This window comes from Dreissena polymorpha, chromosome 5 (assembly GCF_020536995.1).
Source record: "Dreissena polymorpha isolate Duluth1 chromosome 5, UMN_Dpol_1.0, whole genome shotgun sequence".
In the NCBI taxonomy this organism is placed as follows: Eukaryota; Metazoa; Mollusca; class Bivalvia; order Myida; family Dreissenidae; genus Dreissena; species Dreissena polymorpha.
Window position 1 is genome coordinate 75,487,537 of NC_068359.1, and position 18,738 is coordinate 75,506,274.

The window sequence follows — 18,738 nt, forward strand, 5'->3', positions numbered from 1 at the left end:
GGTGACTAAAATAATGTATAAATAGTACAAGAGTTATGACTCAACAAATCATAAGGTAATTATCTCATTATTGATCATGACTTAGATGTCATGTTCAGTCTTTATTATGAAGTTTTGCGGTTGAAAACATTATGTCTTAGATGAGAGAAACTAAACTGACACCCTAACAACCTTCTTAATATTCAACACACGGAAGGTAAACGACAAAAGATGTATTATTCAACACTTGTTATAAATTGGATAAATTCCCGCCTTGAACACAGCGCAACTGCACATTACCCCCGTTAAAGTCGGTATTACACGCTCAAAAAAGAGATAAAAGATATGGATTATCAACGGTCACGCCATAATAAACGGATTGGCTGAGTCTATCTGCGCACGTGTTGCTGAAATAAAGCGCACTAACACAAAATAAGTTTAAGGGAATTCAGCACCTATCTTCTTTTTAAGATTGGTAAGTGCTATTAACTAACACTAAAAAATATAAGCAATATATACAAATATGCGCGATTACACAAATATGTGCTAGCAACGTTAAATATAACATATAACTGTAACCTTTAGAAAGATTGAAATCGAAAGTACTCATTTGTAAATATGTTTACCTACAGAGGATAAGAAATGTTAATATTATGAACTTTTGCATAGTATCAATTTAGGATGAAGGAAATGCAAAATGTATATTTATATCACCAAAGACCACTGTTCTCTAAGTAACGTTTACATTTTGAGGGAACAATACAATTTAGAATCAGAAGTTGTAGCATATAGAATGATGGCACAAGTTTAAGAGTCTAAACGTCTATCATAAATCATACACCTCCCTATGAGGTAAGCCAGTGATAAGGCACTTAACAGACGATCAACCAGTTTTTTCAGAGATAGGAGAAGAGTGTCCTAATAAATAAGTTAAGAACAATTTTCACAACGTTGTGGCAACACGTTTGTTTTTGCCTTATTGTGTTAAAAAATTATCACTTTTAAGTTGTTATTATATAACTGTTATCGGTTTTCTTTGCTTAGTATCACCGCCATGACCGTTAGCCTTTGGTGAAACTTAGGCCTACGTAGACCTTACATATTCTGCCAAAAAGTGCCATAGTACTTTTTATATACTTATTTGTAGAAACTAAGAATATGGAAGCTATCGCCGAAGGATGAATGTTCTGCTCTGCTGAACGTGTTTTGGGGTTGTTTGTTTCAAATATTATCAAAATCAAAAGCAAATTCTGGGATCTGCGGACTTCGTTTAGTACTCCTTCGAGAAAATGAACGAAGGAAGCGTATGCGACACACTTTCAAATGAGTCAAAGGAAGACGCAGATATGCACAGTCAATCTTGTGAGGTTCATGAAACGGAAAAAAACTAGATTGTATTGCAAAACTCACACTGTTCCTATTTGTGTGCGATGTCTACTATCAAGTCATAAAGATTGCATAAATGATACGATCGATCTTCTAGACATTAAACTGGACGATCTTAATGTCACAGAAAGCTTGTCGGCTATTGCAGAGCTAGAAGACGAAATAACTAAAACTGAAAAAGCCCTGGCAGAAAATATCAAACTGAACAAAGATTGCCACTCAATAATAAAAAATGAAATTGAAACATATTTCTTAAATTAACTGGCCAACTTCTTTTATTGAAAAACGAAGCCGAAAACAAAGGCTCAGTTAGTCATAATCGTAATGATAGTGTACTCAATAATCTCGCTGTCGAATGTGAAGACATAAAGATGATGGTTGGTGAAAAGAAGAGGTTAATCAAGGGATTAATAGAGAAAAAGTACCACGTCCGACTCTTTGTAGCAGTGAAGAGTATTTTCCTGGAAACAGCAAATATGAAAACGAAATTGAGAAATATAGATCACAATAATCATATTGAACAAATATGTTTCAAGCCAAACGACGCCTTACAGAAAATCTTGTTCAGAAATAATGCCGTAATAGGAACGCTGCAAGAGACGATCGATGGTAGTGAGGAATACAATGATGTGCAAGTGGAGGTAAAGATCTAATTATTTAAACAAATGAATGATGATTATAATTATACAGAACAAGTGTTCGGTCTTTTCGAATATATTTCGCCTCAAAAGGCTTTTGCAAAAATTGTTTTACAATTTGACTATATTTCCTTCATGTTACTAAACAACACAATTATATATTAACGTCAAAACGCAAATAAACGGGAAACGACGTTTAAATAGTAATAACGCAAATTAGCGCTTAATCTGTAAATGAAAACAACAACATAAAATGAATGATGGATTAAAGTGGCATATTGATTTACAAACCGATTTTAGTATAAGATTTATCATTTACGAGACTTTTAAACAGAATTACACATACATTGGAATTGCGTAAAGGATAATTATTTGTATGCAATTCGTATCTCTTTTTCGAAGTTAAATAGACATTTCTATGTAACTTTGTATAACGATCAATACAAATAATTTCTCGAACTGTCAAAGCAGGGTGTCAGCATTTTTCTGCTGAGATTGAACTTATTATTTAGATTATTTTAATGTTCACATTTTTCAAACTGAATGGTGTAAAAAAACTGCTATGCAACAGTGCTCAAAGTTGTTATGACAACGATACATTCTCGTGATCTATTTATGCAAATAACCTTTCAGTTAAAAATTTATAACTTCATAAATTGAATTGCCAGGATACTAGCATCAATTTGAAACCAAACCAGCCTTGTTACTCGGGCAGTCTTGCCAAAACAGAAGCCGCTGCGGTAAGAAGATGTTGTTTTATTTGAATATGAACACCTCTTTCTGAATTTTGTTATATCGACGCTCGTTAGTTGTAATTACCCGCTGAGTTTGTGTGCAAATTTAGGAGCGCACATTTCCGCATCGATAAGAAATTACTAGTACAATTTAACACTAAAAAATGTTATCATTTTCGTTTACCTTATGTCAAGAAAAAACGTTACTTAAGACATGGTTTGATCTCTATGCTTGACTTAGATTTCAGAACGAAACTTAGAAGACCAAGATCGGTGTGTGATAGGTATGGATGATTCTACAAATACAAAGAAACTTGTCTGTGGCTACATATTCTGTACAAATTGCATAAACCAATGCTAAGTTTTCAAACCAGTGTGTCCTACATGTGGCCACTTCTGTAAAATAATTAAAGGTATTAACTTCATCGTTTTGTTTTATGTATTTTCTTTCACATATTCCCATGATTTAAGAATTATTGGGCACCACCGTTTTAATAATATATTCAATAAATTCCTTAGAACTGATATGATCATTTTTGTATTCTGACACATAACAGGTGATGAGCCGCCAGGAACGATGATCATAACGCGTGAAAGCTTGAGGCATTGCGTCGGCTATGAAAATGTCGGAAAAATATGTATACATTACAGTTTTAAAGAAGGAATACAGGCGGTATGTTTGAACTTATATTGTTCATGTTTATTTCCATTAATTAGTTGTGCATATTTTCATCAAAACTTGTGTCTATTCGACGTTTCAGTTCTGTGTTTTGTTTATATCAAACTAGTGTCCATAATTCAATGGAACCTCTTATGACAAATAAGAGGTGTGTATTTGCGAACATAAACAATGTCAAGAAAAGTGTCATTAAAATTAATGCTACCCTCTGCCGTGGTCATGCAAGTGAAATTTCAAAACAAAGTGTGTTAATCTGTTATCGGGCGAATCATCCAACTCCTGGTGAGTTTTACATAGGAATGAAGAGACGCGCATATTTTCCTGACAATACGGAGGATGCGGATGTGTGCAGAATGTTGAGAGTTGCATTTCAAAGAGGGCTTGTTTTTATTATTGGAACATCACGAACAATTGGTCAGGAAGGTGTGATCACATGGAATGACATCCGTCACAAGACAGATATCAGACCAAACACACCATAAGTTCATATAAAAATACGACTAAAAAAAGAACAGTAATAATATATCTCTCAACAAAATAATAACATAATTATAGCACAAGATACAAGCACTCCATTTTGGTTTTCTAATTTTTCTTATTTTTACATAGTTTTTTTTCTAAACTGCTCCATGTTTTCCCTAGCTTTTCTTCAATATCTTAGTTTTCCTAGTTTGTCATTTGCTGACTTCGATTGAAAATTTGTAGGTTCATTTTATTCTTAAATATTTTGGAGTAAAAAATGCAGCTGAGATATCTATTATTTTTGCAAAATCGTTTCGTGTCACATAAACATAGTTCAGCGTGCGTCCAAAATGACATAAAATAAGCCTAAGACAGTATCATGATTCCCTAGCCTTAGATAGAAATAATGATATCTGTATCAAATTTGATGACAATATAACAGCTTACAAATAGTTGATGTTTATGATTTGCATACTCCTTTCTTACATATTTATTCTGTTAGTTGTGTACAGTTGATTATTCCCAGAATAAAATAAGAATTAATTATCATTTAAACATTTATATAAACCCCTGGTATCTTGTGCAGAAGGGAGTCAGGGGCGGTAACTGTCATGTCCGCCCGACCTTCTGTTGTTTTCTCCCAAACAGATGCAATAGATTTTGCCGTTTAGTCTAGGACCATCATCCATCGTAACAACTCTTTGATAGATACATGGTTTCGTATGACTTTTCCTCATTCACCCTATCGCTCTTGACCTAGTTTGGACAAAGATTAACCAATCAATTGGTTAATATGGTTTTACTGAAACAATTTGTACCAACAGAGGTTGCTGGTAAGTACCCAATTAATTATTACTATCCCCGATCCTACCATTACATCAAACATCACTTTTTAGATTGAATAAAATAATATTTAGAGGCAGGTTAAGTGGATGTTTCCATGTTGTCAATCACTTTCCCCTAAAGCTATTTTGTTGTCAATCACTTTTTCTTACAGCCCTTTGATACCCACACCTGTTTTGATTATGACATTATTCTCTATCAATCTGATAACGAAACATATTTCTTTACATTGTCTTGGAAATTCGCTTTCCCCGACAAAACGTGCGCATGTGTGTTCGGCAAACACATATTATTATTTTTAAGTGTTAGTAATAGAGATTTTGTAATTTTGTCTGAAGAGTAAGGTATTGTCTATTATTGCTAAACACTTTGTGGTTAACCAGTATTTGTGGTGTTGGCGTGTAGCTTAAGTGTTCGAAGATGTTAACCTACATTTAAGAGTGGGATGCAGTAATGTTAACACGAAATTTAGGAGATATTTTTGTATCCGAACAAAACACTGCAATAGAAAGAGTATACTTGAACATTCTATTGCACACTCATGTTCAATGCATTATATTAGCATATTTCCCCATTTCCTTTTGTATAAGATTTATCGACATAAAACAATCAATCGTTATTTTAAATTGTGTTTTTCTCTAAGCTTTTGGAATTGCCAGCCACATGAAAACACTTTTTGTTTAAGGTAAATAGTATTGGATTTAAATTTGTAATTTATTTTTTGAACTATTGTGAAACATTGTAACGTGTCTTATTTCGTTTCTAGTTACAACTTCCATTTGAATATGCGATTGTTTTTTATAGAATTTTTTACCTTATACAAATTATTGCAGAATTACATGTACGTTTTGTTCGAAAAAAGCTATTTATAGCGGAAGCCCGGTGGTAGATATTTGAACTGTGCTTTTTCAGAGTTGTCCATCATCGGTAGTAATTGAATTTATCAAATACATCTTCCAAAAAGAGAATAAACTGTAAAGGAAAGCATTTTAGTATTGAGAAATGTGGCCTTCATTCTGGATCAATAGTAGTCCTTACAGTCCTAGTGATGTCGATACTTTTTCTCTCAAGTCCGCCATTTTGCTTTCCCATACAACATACGAGCAAGTAGTTTTCAGTTATGTGAAATACATGATGAAATGGCTGGTCTTGACAATACAATTTTGAGCTTTTGACAGCATGAAATTAGAATTTGCTTGGCTGAATATTCATGTTCTGCTACATCTCAGAAGAGCAGATAAAAGAAAGTAAGCTACCAAAGTATATTCCATTTATGATTGCGATGTGTGTACTCGATTATGTTGTACATGCATGTCTCTTTTACTGTCAGGTTTAAGTTAAATATTGTCATAATGCTTTTCTTGTTGTAGTTTCTTTTCGTAGACTGACAAAACACGGTTCTGTTGACTTTGTCAATAAACTTATTTTACATTTATACAACGATACCATTTAAACTTCAAATATGAAATCACTATGCTGTGCGCATGCCCAACATTCTTTATAGCTCGACAACAATGACCTGTCACTCCATTAACTCTTTAGGCCTAAACGCAAAGATTGTGTTAAATATTTTCATTTCGTTGTATATTTGCACGTTGTGCACGAGTTTATTGTTGATTTAAAATAATACTAAGTCATTAATTGGTCCCCATTCGCTACCATTTCGGGCACATATATTCATAAATAAAGGTCAGTACCAGATAATATTGTCGAGCTTAACATTTTCATCCCAGGTGATATAAACGTTCATTGCCATTTGATTTAGCCATTCAAATGTCATAAGCATTCAAGTTTTTATTATATGGAGTAAACTACTGTCGCTAGTATTTTTGATTAAAATGAAACTTGCAGTATTTCATCACTTTTTGTTTAATTTGACTGTATTTATTCTTTTCTCATTTTTTTATCTGAACCCCATTTGCAGAACCTTCCCTGTATCTCGCCAACTGCCTGTTTATGCTCCCAGCGCTTTCATTATATTTATTTTACTTATAGTTTATTGATGGCTGATACACAAAAAGAAGACAAAAGTTTTTAAAATATATCGATTAAGAGACAAATTAATAGTAGTTAACTGCGTGATGTAAAGTAATAGTTGATACCAAAAATATTTGTACAAAACACAATTTACAAATGAAAAATTTTGGTAACCAGTGTCATAGATAAAACCATTTAGACGTTCATTGTCGGGTAACGAATTGCTGAGATATCATTTGTCAATAATATCTGCTCCAGTTTATCAACTAAGGGATTTTTAAGAATACTTGGTTCTATAATAATATGAAATCGAGTACATGTGATTATTTCTGGATGGTATTTGTTTAAACATCGGAATTAATTTTGATTAAATTTACCAGTAAGAATGAATTGACTATTACCTTGCCTGACTAAACTTCATTGATATATCAATATTAGATTGAAATGTTTTTTTTATGAAATCCATAGAACTTTTTATACCTCCTAGTTTTTTGCTCAATATTCCTTAAAATTCGTAGTTTTCTCTTGGTAGTTTTCGAATGTATTGCTGGAAAGTCAGTGCATATTGTATTGCTCATGTAAGACTATTTTCGTTTTCTGACATTTCTGTTCTCTTACTTCGACCGTCTTAATGAGATATTATAAATTTAACTTACTACTAACTTTATTGACTTTTCTTTGAGATATAGAATAATTAGACAATTGATAATTATGCATATATTCGTGTCATTTTAATTTCGGTTACTTAAAATTTAAGTTCCATGAATCTTTGAATGAAACTATTTGTCAGCAACTACTGGTAAACATTCTAGAAACCATCATATTGCGCTTAATTATGAAGATTAAAAATATCTCAATCGTTCGCATAAATGATTTGTCTCATATTTTATTTTTTTATTATGAGCTGTTCGTTCACCTATTTTTGTCAAAATAGTTTTAATTGTAATTTCAATATAAATTAAGATATATAAGCAAATGGGTTTTGTTTAAAAAATCTCTTTATAGTTGAACGAGTCATGAAACGTCTTTGTCGAGCCAGCTAGTCTAAAGCTCGATATAGTATTCACAGTTAACAAGTTAAAGTGCGTGCCCACTTGTCCGGACTTAACTATTTCATTAATTTGTCATGCCTATTTTAAATAGCATACTAAAAATGTTCATCGTTATTAGACCACGTGTTGGTGTCATTAATTTTAAATAACATACTACAAACGTCCAACATGGGGATGCTAAATGTTGCATGTAAAAATCTTTCTCCGATCCTCAAAGCCCAATATAAAACGTACAGGTCAGATGTTTTATTCGGCAATTAAACAGCTTGACTGACTGTAATTTCATCGTTCGTCATGCAATTTAAAAATAATTTATCCAAACTATTCACGATATTGAGGAGTGTAATTCACTTGGTAGAGAAAGGGTTAAACTAAACGTGTGTTTGGTTCAGTTAGTAAAAATATCGAGAACTACTAACAATTGGCTTGCAATTGGCTTGCCAGGTTGCAGAAAGGCATCTTGTATTTTTCATTTGAGACATTTCCATTTCTCTGCAGCTGCTGTATTTATTTGAATTAAAGTTACTGATAATAATCTTATCTATTCTTCCATGGGCATATTATATTTCATTGACCATAGTTGTGTTATCTATCATTTTGAGCTAAGACTGTTTAATATTATTATTGCAACCATTTTCTTAAAAAAGCGCCTTTGAAGCCTATATCTATTTGTATATGATTGTCTTCTACAGATTTGGCTACCCCTTTCCAACATACCTGGTAAGAGTGACTGAAAAGCTGAAAGCTAAAGGAATTACACTTGCCGACATCGATCCGAATGATGAACTGGATGGAACTGTGCATTCTTTATAGAATTTGGCTCTGTTGACAATGTTAGTTGCAGTTCATGACCAGTATATCTATGTTTTATTTCATGGATAATAGTGAAGATATAGTGTGGATTTATTTTGATCTTAAACGTGACGTGAAATGTTAAACAGAGGTTAATAATGTAAGTAACTGTGTGTATTGTAAAGGACTTGTAACATGTAACCAAGCGAAAGTTCTGATTCATCACCAAGACCTTTTAGACGAAATATTATATTTTGATTGAGAGCGATACGTTTATTTGACTAGTAGTTACTTTTGTCTCAAATGTGCTACTGGCTTTACTAAAGTTATGAATTACTTTCACCTTTTACCTTAACCTGCAGTGAGCGTAAGCAATTTGAAATTATTAGCATAAATAACTATATTTTTTTCTGCAAAATGTTTCCTCTTTGTAAATTAAATGAGCCTCGCTCTGTGAGAAGGGGGTTAAATGCATGTGCGCAATGTGTCGTCTCAGACTAGCTTGTGCAGTCTGCACAAGCTTATCAGAAACGACACTTTCCACCTTAACTTGATTTTCGCTAAGACGATTTTCTTAAAACGAGAAGTATCTTAAAGTATCATTATCATACAATCGGAAAGTGTCTTCCCTTATTAGCCCCTGCGGACTGCTAAGGCTTATCTGGGACGACACTTTACGCACATTTAACCCCCTTTTCACAAAGCACGGCCAACGTGTATTATCTATGAAAATCAAATGCTTATTCATATGTACGTTTAAAAAAGTATGCATCTAAGTAGTATCGGACCTTCAGTTAAATAAAATGTTGTGTAATATGTATCAACATGTTGTTAAACTGTTTTATTTATATATTTTCATGAAATATTTATTTTGTTGAATAGTTCTTAGTGTTTGTTGTTAAAATCAACTTGTCTTACCACGCTTCGTACTACTAGTATATTGAAACAATGAAGCATGTTTGAAAATTCAACTTAAAGCACTTTCTTGCTTATATTTTACCAGAAGACTATATGGCTAGTAGTGAGCAGTGTAAGTGTTGTTTACAGAAACAGTTTCGAGGGATGTAGCTTTTATTTGACAATTTACTTGACAATCGTCTTCATTTATGTTTACTAGTATTAACGATTATGTTGACTGTATAACTTTCAGAACTATCATCCAATTAAGGAGATAAGGACTAATTAATTTACTGTAATGTTGTATTTAACCCGTTAAACAATGCTCGAACGAGTATGAATATGGAAGAACATGATTCTTAATGTTTCCAAGAAACTGCTCAATGTTGTGACAAGCTGTCCCTTTCTATTTTATTTCAGGTATAAATCTGTTAATCGATGTCTGAAAAGATATTTTTCAAAAACTGCAAATTTCACTCATGTTTACATATATTTGTTTAGTATATGTCTTTAGTGAGTATTGTATTTGATATAAGTTATTATAAACTAATTTTCTTTAAAGGATTTTATAATGTTTCTTATTATGACACCACTTCTATAGCTTTTACGAAAATACTAAGTTTGTATGAAATATCCAATATACTTTAATTGAATATGATTTATTAAAATATGCGCCACACCGGTTATTTCAAATCCATGCCTAAGGCATTGTTACACGTAGTTATAATTTCTTATTTAAATATGTTGACAACAAAAATTTGTATTCAAACTGTGTGAAGACAATTGCAGAACTTGCACGATATGTCTAAACTTATGAAACACAAATAATCTTGTCTATCTTATATTTTAACACGCTTCATTAGTTAGTTTGTTAACTTACTTGTATATAATTTTTCGTATATATATATATATATATATATATATATTAAACGGTTCTTCTTTTAAAAATTCTTGTTGGATTTATGTCCTATTTTAAGAAATAAGGAGCATTTTTATCAAGGTTACACATTCAATCTGATTGAAGCAACGAATCCGTTACAGCAAAATTATCTTTACATTCTACAATGTTTGACTTTAAATTTTGTAAAACATGTATCCATAAAGTTTCCTCATGTCGGTTGGTCTGTAGGTCGTTTTTTTGACCATTTGTGTTTCTGCTTCTTACGTTTAAGATTTCTTTACATACAGCATCACTTAACTTTCCCAAAACGAAAATGAGCGAAATATTTGCTGTCTTATAGCCAAAGGACGTAAGTTATGACTAAAAAAACTTTTGGTAATTCAAATTGATCCTTTAGACCTTGCCGTTTCGGTTTCGCCAATATTAGCCGCATTTGTAATAGAACGATATTTGGATTAAGGTCAGTTACAAACGAAGTTCCCCTGCCATTGGTATATATATATTGCTTTGCTTTGGGTTATCCAAAAGTGGTCGCTGTTAAACAATAGCAGTCTCGAGGGCAAACAAGCTGTCAATCGACAGAACAGAACATAATAGTTTATTTAGACGTAAGCATATACAGCTCATTGTCATAAAAATACGTATGCAATTACTGCATGCGTTTCAATAAAATACAAAAAATACATCATTTCGAAAAAATATCAATTTAAAAAAGAATCAAATACAACATGTTTTAGTTAGATTGTTGCATGGATGAGGTGTATACATAGTGATCACATAATGTAAAAATGAAGTTTAATAATTGCCACAAGAATACCATTTTTTAAGCTAATTGTCTGTGAGAAAAATATGTAATTTATCTTACATATATAAGACATTTGCGCGCAGTTCAAAACATTTTAAAGAAAACATGGCTAGTTTTCTTAACCCTATTTTATTTGAACTATTAAGCAGTTTGATAAACTTGAACATATTTTGGCGAGATCTATAATACTTTCGAATTAATGTATTCCTAACATCGGCATAGTAAGGACATTTAAAAACAAAGCGATAGTCATCCTCGATATCATTTAGGTTGCATTAAACACATTTGCGTTGATCTCTGACAATGTTCTGGTGTCTGCCCGTTTCAATAAATAATTCGTGAGATGACAAACGTAATTTAGCAATAATGTTCCTATGTTATTTTTTTAAACAATATCAAGATATGCAGATCTTTCGAATATTGGATTTAATTCTTTATATAAAATCATTGAACTAGATGTTGTGATAAAATTAATATCCAAACTTCCATGAATGGCTTAATACAAAGTTGTTCATTTTCAGATTTCCTTTTCGTTCGCCTTAAGTCATGCCTAGTAACTTAAGTTCGATTACATAATTATTACATAACACAATTGTGAGAACTTAAAAAAACATTTAACGGTATGAGGCGTATGAGAGTATTTGTCAATATTGTAATACTCTGTAGCTACAAACGGTGTGTATTATTAACACATTTTTCAAATGGCTCCATTTTAATCATGTTGTTTGAGGACAAAATGACCTGTGAGGTTGTGCTTTATTTCTAATTTACCTTGAAATAATATTAAATTTACCTCAATATGTAAGACTTGTTATAAGATGAGAAAACACTAGAAATTACGTCGGACGCTTAAAGAAGATTGGGGTAAAATAAATAAAAAATAGTTCAAATATATCAGCATAAAAAAATCCATATAAATGCAATTAAGTTATATGTAGTATAATTAATATCTCAACCACATTAATATTTATTTGTCTTTTCAAAGTACATGAAAAGGTTCGAAACCTTTCCTTGGGTTCTTTGAACTAACCCTGTATTTGACACTAAACGCTACTTGAAAACGCGTGTCAAACATTGCTGCTTTTTCTTAAGTATTTGTTTAATGCATACAGTTCAGAAAGATGTATAAGATGTTTAAGAAGATCGTAAGAATATTTGTATATTATATAAGAATAAATATATGCTTAACTTTCTTTTTCGCATTTCCATCGAGTGTCGTTGTGTACATTCAAATAAAATAAAGTTCATGAATGCACTGATTAGAAACCCGTTGTACAAGACAGAATATTTTGCTTAGAACCCGTTAATGGTGGCTTGGTGTGTCTGCACGATCTCAGTTTTGAGGTTAAAGGTAAAGTTCGTATGGCCTTCTGATATTTAAACTGTGAAGATCTGTATATTTTATGTTTGCAGAATATATTCAGACTATGCGTTAACCTTCGATCGTCCCAGTTAGTTTTCTGGTTCGTAGATACCGATGCCATACATAAAAAAGTAAAAAATAAAAGAAACGCCGTGGCGTAGTGGCTATGGTGTCCGCCTAGCGATCGGAAGGTCACGGGTTCGATCCCCATTGTGGGAGCGTTCTTTAGATCTCCCCCATAGACACCACGGAGACGGACTCGAGAGCGTTTCGTATTAGCCTTAAGGCTTTTTATGCAATCGAGCTTAAATAAATGGGTTTAATAAAAAAAAGAAACGATTTGTATTCGAATGTTGTCTTTGACATTGCAACGTAGCCATGAGCAGCTTGAAACTGTTTATGTCGCTCATTGTATAATCTAACACAATCTATTTACTTATCGTATTACCAAATATGTGCAGATATATCTAGGGTATGGTATCATTTCAGGGTCTATCCAATAGTATGTTGGTTTCTGAGGGATGAACCTATTGTCCGATATTTCTCGGACGAACGCGTAAACACACGTTCAATTGGTCCTTTTCGGCCTATATCAAACCTTATGAAAACGTGCTCGACAGAAATCAAACAAGTTTTGACGACGGACATAAATACATTTTGCGCCTGATTACTTGGTATTTCGGTAATCTTATCGTTATATCTAACTACAGAGAGATATTTTTGTCATCAATAAATGAAGACCATTTTTAAAAAAAGTAAATTGTTTTTGGCCACACGTTTAATGTCACCTCAAAAAACGAAGCTTTAGAGAGTTAGTATTGAAATCAGTTGGTCCGTAGACAAAAACTTGTCCACCTACATTTTCGTATAATTTCAATTCTACAGACATTGATCTTTTCAGGTACTGTCCATCGTAATATGAAGTTCAGCAGGAGCGTTTTTCAACAAAGTTTAACATGACACCAGTTATTCCCGTTTATGTTTTTAAACTGAGACATTATTTACCAATATTCTATACAATATATCTCTCGGCCTTGACGTCAACTTAAAACTAAATAAATAGGTATTTCTCATAGTGAGAGAGCGGGTGCAGCGCAAAAGAACAGTAACTCTTGTTTGTTTTTTACTAGTACGTTAGTACCACGCGTTTCAAGCCAGTTCTCTCTTAACTACGATAAACCTGATAACTGCCGAACCTGCCGCATTTGTCGCATCCGCACGAGAAAGAGTTGTATAATTTATGCAAGAGGTTTGAGTTCTTTAAATATATTCATTCACAAATGGAAACATAATATGAATATTGTGTTAAATGTGATATTTTTGAACGGAGCGTGAATAGAAAAAAAAAACAATGTTTGTATTATACGTGTCGCGGAAGAGAATGTTTATGAATGATTAAAATAGTCCACTATCTGCTGCGTCTTAATGACGTAGTTTGTTTGTGCTCAGCACAGGTCATTCCTAATATGAGGCTATTAATAGATGCGGGGAAATAAAACTAATTCTGATAAACAAGTCAAGAGGGATTTTCAATACACTATTACGCGATTGTTGCGTAACCTCGTTCATAGTGCATGCTGTTACAGCGGGGTTAAATTTGATTTGCGTCGCACTGGAGTACGGCGACTAGTATGTAATGCGTTTTTTTCGCTTATGGGAGGAGAAGTTATTTTACGCATCAATGTATATATATTTTTGTATTAAGAATATCTTGCATAGTGGTGATTTTTTGTGTTAATTAGTGTAAATAAGTACTGCATGTGTGCCTATTACATTTATTACAACATTTATAGCCAATAATACAAAGCTAATTGTTTTGAATAATAACTGATCACAGGGGAAAGATCACAGGGACTGGGCAAATACGCGTAACTTTCTGGTTTTGTATAAAAACAAAACATAATCAAAATACATTTATTTTGTGGTTTTTCTAACAATTGTGCAGAATTTTGCTGTTCGAGTTTTGGTTAACGCGTATTTTCTTCGATTTTACAAGACGACAGCGATTACACGGTTTATTGCTTCATTGATTACCGTTACACTACACTTATTAAGGCAGTAGGTGCCTAGTGAGATCGGGAATAGTCGGTCGATATCGCCGTATTCGGAAAGCGTTTCGGCTATAAGCGATATATACGGTAAAGTCCGGAAATTATACTAAATACACGAAATAAATTTGTTCTTTAAGATTTAATAATTATACAATACAAATATAAGTTAAATTAATTCGTTTCATAAAATATTTGTGTTCATGACGTCACGGTTGTTGACATTTTCTAAGCAAAATGAAAGTGCGAAATAAAAGCGAGCCATTTGCAAAATTGAAAAAAAAAGCAAACACCGATCGACAACGTTATGTTCGATAACAATTATTTACCGAGCTCTGCGATGGCGATTTGTGTGAAAATGACTCACGTTAAAGCTATTCGGATTAAATTTTTGCTAAATGGCGTGAAAAGAGTAAGCAGAAGTGGGTGTGGGGATGGAAGAAGATTGATTGACTCGTTGAGCTGGAGGTTTTGCTAAACAAATTACAGTATGGTCGGTTTTGTAATCTGTGTCCCATTCCTTTGACAATATATAACATTGTTGGCGAACTACACAATGGCCTCAGTGGTGATTTGTACGTTGTTTGTGAAAACCCTGACTGTAGAGAAGTCAACCGTGTTGCTTATGGAACGTAGCACCATCTCAATTCAGGGGAATGCCATGCTTTGACGTAAATACACAGCTTGGAACAGGTATGCATTTCTTCATTTTTCAACCTGCCATTTCTATCAATGTTTAATCATTGTAAAATTGCCATTGATCTTTAGACTTCTTACACATTTTCATACACCTTAAAATTCCAAGTGTCATTCCCAGTGAATATTTGTTTATCGTGTAGTATATAAGGAAACATTCCGGTGTCCATCATATTCAGTTTTCAAATTTAGTTTCGCATTTGTGTTGTTAAATCCAATTGATTGCTCATTCATGTTATTTAATAATGTAATGATAATACGAATGGATTATGTGAAAATAAATTGTGACGTCAGTATTAAGTAACTACGGCCTTATTTCGTTTTCATGTTCTTATCATTTTCAATTCTCTTTTCAGCAATGAAAGTCAGTTTGGGGAGGCCGGTGAAGGTAAATAACTTCCTAACCACTCTAAATATAACTCTTATTGCAAACAGATATCTTAAGAAGATGGAGGCTCGTGCTGGGGAGGCCATCAAGAAAATCTCAACTGCATCGTCTAACAAGGCTACCATTGATGCTTATGAGTAACAAATTGAGTAAGTGTAAAAAGTAACTTTTAATACAATGTTATTGACTATTCTGGTGCCAAATTTTAGTATTTTTTCTCATCAACTGTCTTCTTATTTCTTATTCCAGATAAACATGAAACATATTAATAATAATTATTTTATTAAAGGCACTTTGTTCATAGTTTGGTAAAATTACATTTTTTTAAAGGTTTTTTGTTAGAACTCCAGGGCAGGCACATTCTTACAAATATTTGTGATTGTTATTATAAATAGTAAAAGCTATTCCAAATTTTACAATTTTTTAAAATAAATGCATTACTTTTAGTAATAAATCTTATGAAGGAGCATAGGTATATTAAAATTCTGATCTATTCATATAATTGGTGAATTCTTTTCACAAGCGATAATTTGAGTTTAACGGCTTGTCAATATGTAATGTGCTTGTTGTGCTGAAAATTGATTTTTCTCATAACCAACGATCATATAAGGCGTCAGAATGAAACTTAAAGGGGAATTATAAATTTCATGAAATAAGCATTGTGTGAATTTAATTTTGTATTTCAGTTCCACCGGGGATGAACAACTTTTGTCACGTGACCACAAAAGTCAATGCAGGTTGTTGAATTGCATCAGGTATCCCGCACCGTCAGGTAATTTTCATCTTTTTATAGAGAATATGTGAAAATTTCTGGACAGTACAAAGCTTATGACATGCATTATACCTTTTTGCATATTAAGACGCATTGCACTTGTCTCGAAGCTTTGCAGTTTTTAAGAACACTTCAACACAAAATTTAGATTTTCGATGCAAACGCAGTTTGATTTTATATTTTTTCAGTTTCCATTCACGAATAAATCATATTGCTAGAAAAATGAGAGCACAGGATGCTTAATTTTTGTTTAATTTATTGTATTTGAGATAAAAGTTGTTGTTGTAATATTTAATTTGGTCAGTTCTTGCTATTTCAAAAATATACAAACGCGGGTTGCTTGAGCAAACGCAGTTTGCTGAAGCTGGATTATGGCAAATGCAAATGTTGGTTAAGATTACGGAATCAGGATAGTGACATCTACAATCTCGCCTTTCTTTCATCAAAGGCGACGCACGAAACACGAAGCGACGCACGATATTTTGCGCGACAGTCGCGGCGTCGCACGATATATTTAACACGATATATGGCCTTTTGGCCACCTACACAAGGGCGATATTTCGTGGTACATTCTCGCGCATCGCTTCGTGTATTGCGCAAAATATCGTGCGTCGCCGCGACTGTTGCGCAAAATATCGTGCGTCGCCGCGACTTTCGCGCAAAATATCGTTTATCGATTTGTGTGACCCCTTGATGAAAGAAGGGCAAGATTATAGATGGCACTATCCGGATTCCGTATAAGATAGTGGTATACACCGGTTGATTGAATATTGAATACCATTTGTTCCGATTTTGAATGTTGTACTCATTCCTATGATATCATTTTCCTTTTCAGAATTACACGAAAAAAAGTATCACCTAGGGCGGATCAAATGAAGGACTGGATTGCATTAAACTTCTGAATTCCTACCGCCAACAACCTCACCTTTTCGTACAGCAATGAAACGAAAATTAACACAAATGAAGTCCACAATTCAGCAACCCTTTCGATCCTCTTTGTATAAAGCAAAAAGAAAATCTCACCGACAATTATTTAAAGACAGTGATACTCGCGATACTAACTGGGTTATTGATATGAACTATCATATACAAAATGACAACGCGCCAAATCCAATGAATGATATTTTTGACAAAGGAGAGATCAACAAAAAGTGCAGTTTCACAGATACATACAGTAATAAAGAAAACGTCGCATATCCCTGCAATACAGAGAAGCGTGAGACAAAAACAAATGCAACACAAACACAGAATGTTACCGTCGAAAATTCCAGCTGTGCGCCCTGTCATCAATCTGAAACAAGGCTACTCCCTATATTGATTCCGTGATATGCTACGTATATTGAATCATTGTAATGTTTCCTATTTTGATGCATTGTTAAGTAACCTATATTGATTCCTTGTAGTGCTACTGAATTTGATTCTTTGTTGCTCTATCTATGTTAATGCACTGAGAAGCTACCTATATTGGGGCCGTATACTGCTGCCTTTATTGACGCTGTGAGATGCTTCATTTAACGAGGCCTACCGGTATATTCAAGCAAGCTTTTTGGGGGATTAGAAACAACTACAGACATATTGGATCTAACTTTATATTGTAAGCTGTTATTTGTTTCAAGTTTTAAAATTACAGTTTCTAAAATAATGCCATGTATCTTGCATCTTGTAAATAAAAAAAAGTATCTTTCTTTTAGTTTCATAAGGATAAATAATGTGTATCTATAAAAAGAGGGGATATAATAAAACAAATAAACCAATCGATTCCTCTTATTTTGCAAGGCATACAGTTTTTTATTTTATGTTTAAACCATTATCTATTGATCCGAAACGGTATTTATAATAATAACTATTGACCTTTACATGGGCGCCTTGCAAATCACGAGTGTCTTCATATTGGTCATACAATAGAATGTCTTTATGTGTAAAGTGAGAAACCTGACAATATTACAATATGATTGTTGGAGATAATACTTAAAATATAGCTGAAGGCATACTACATCCATGACAAAGTACACTTCACCGAGATACGTCTGATTATACTGTGAAAAACATACAAAATCCCAGCGGTTGAACGCAAACAAGATCAGTGTCTTTAACAACAAAACAAACCAAAAATATGCAGATTAATTGTTTTATTGCTGCAAAGAATATCCCGTATCACAATAATACATGTAATCATCAGATCGACAGCCAAAATTCTAAAAGAAACGATTAGCTTATACGCAAAACATAAAACTGACCTATGTGCAACTTGAGAAGGCATTACAGATTTAAATGTATTTGTTGACAATTCGCACAATGGTTACAATGAGACAAAGATGAATCACCG

The 18,738-nt window shown here is 33.0% G+C and overlaps 1 protein-coding gene across 2 annotated transcripts; it reads left to right on the plus strand.

Annotated features, from left to right (window-relative positions):
- The first annotated feature begins 323 nt into the window (after positions 1-323).
- LOC127881076 (uncharacterized) lies at positions 324-10,003 on the plus strand. Of its 2 annotated transcripts, none has more exons than XR_008049884.1 (6): positions 324-454; positions 1,127-2,006; positions 2,672-2,743; positions 2,979-3,150; positions 3,295-3,410; positions 8,443-10,003. XR_008049884.1 is itself a non-coding variant. In XM_052428700.1 (6 exons), the coding sequence occupies exons 2-6, from the start codon at positions 1,737-1,739 to the stop codon at positions 8,482-8,484; spliced, it is 543 nt and encodes a 180-aa protein (XP_052284660.1). In that variant the 5' UTR covers positions 324-454; positions 1,127-1,736; the 3' UTR covers positions 8,485-10,003. The 2 variants fall into 2 exon arrangements, 1 of the variants encoding a protein (XP_052284660.1); XM_052428700.1 differs by having other exon boundaries at positions 2,979-3,021.
- The last annotated feature ends 8,735 nt before the right edge of the window (positions 10,004-18,738 follow it).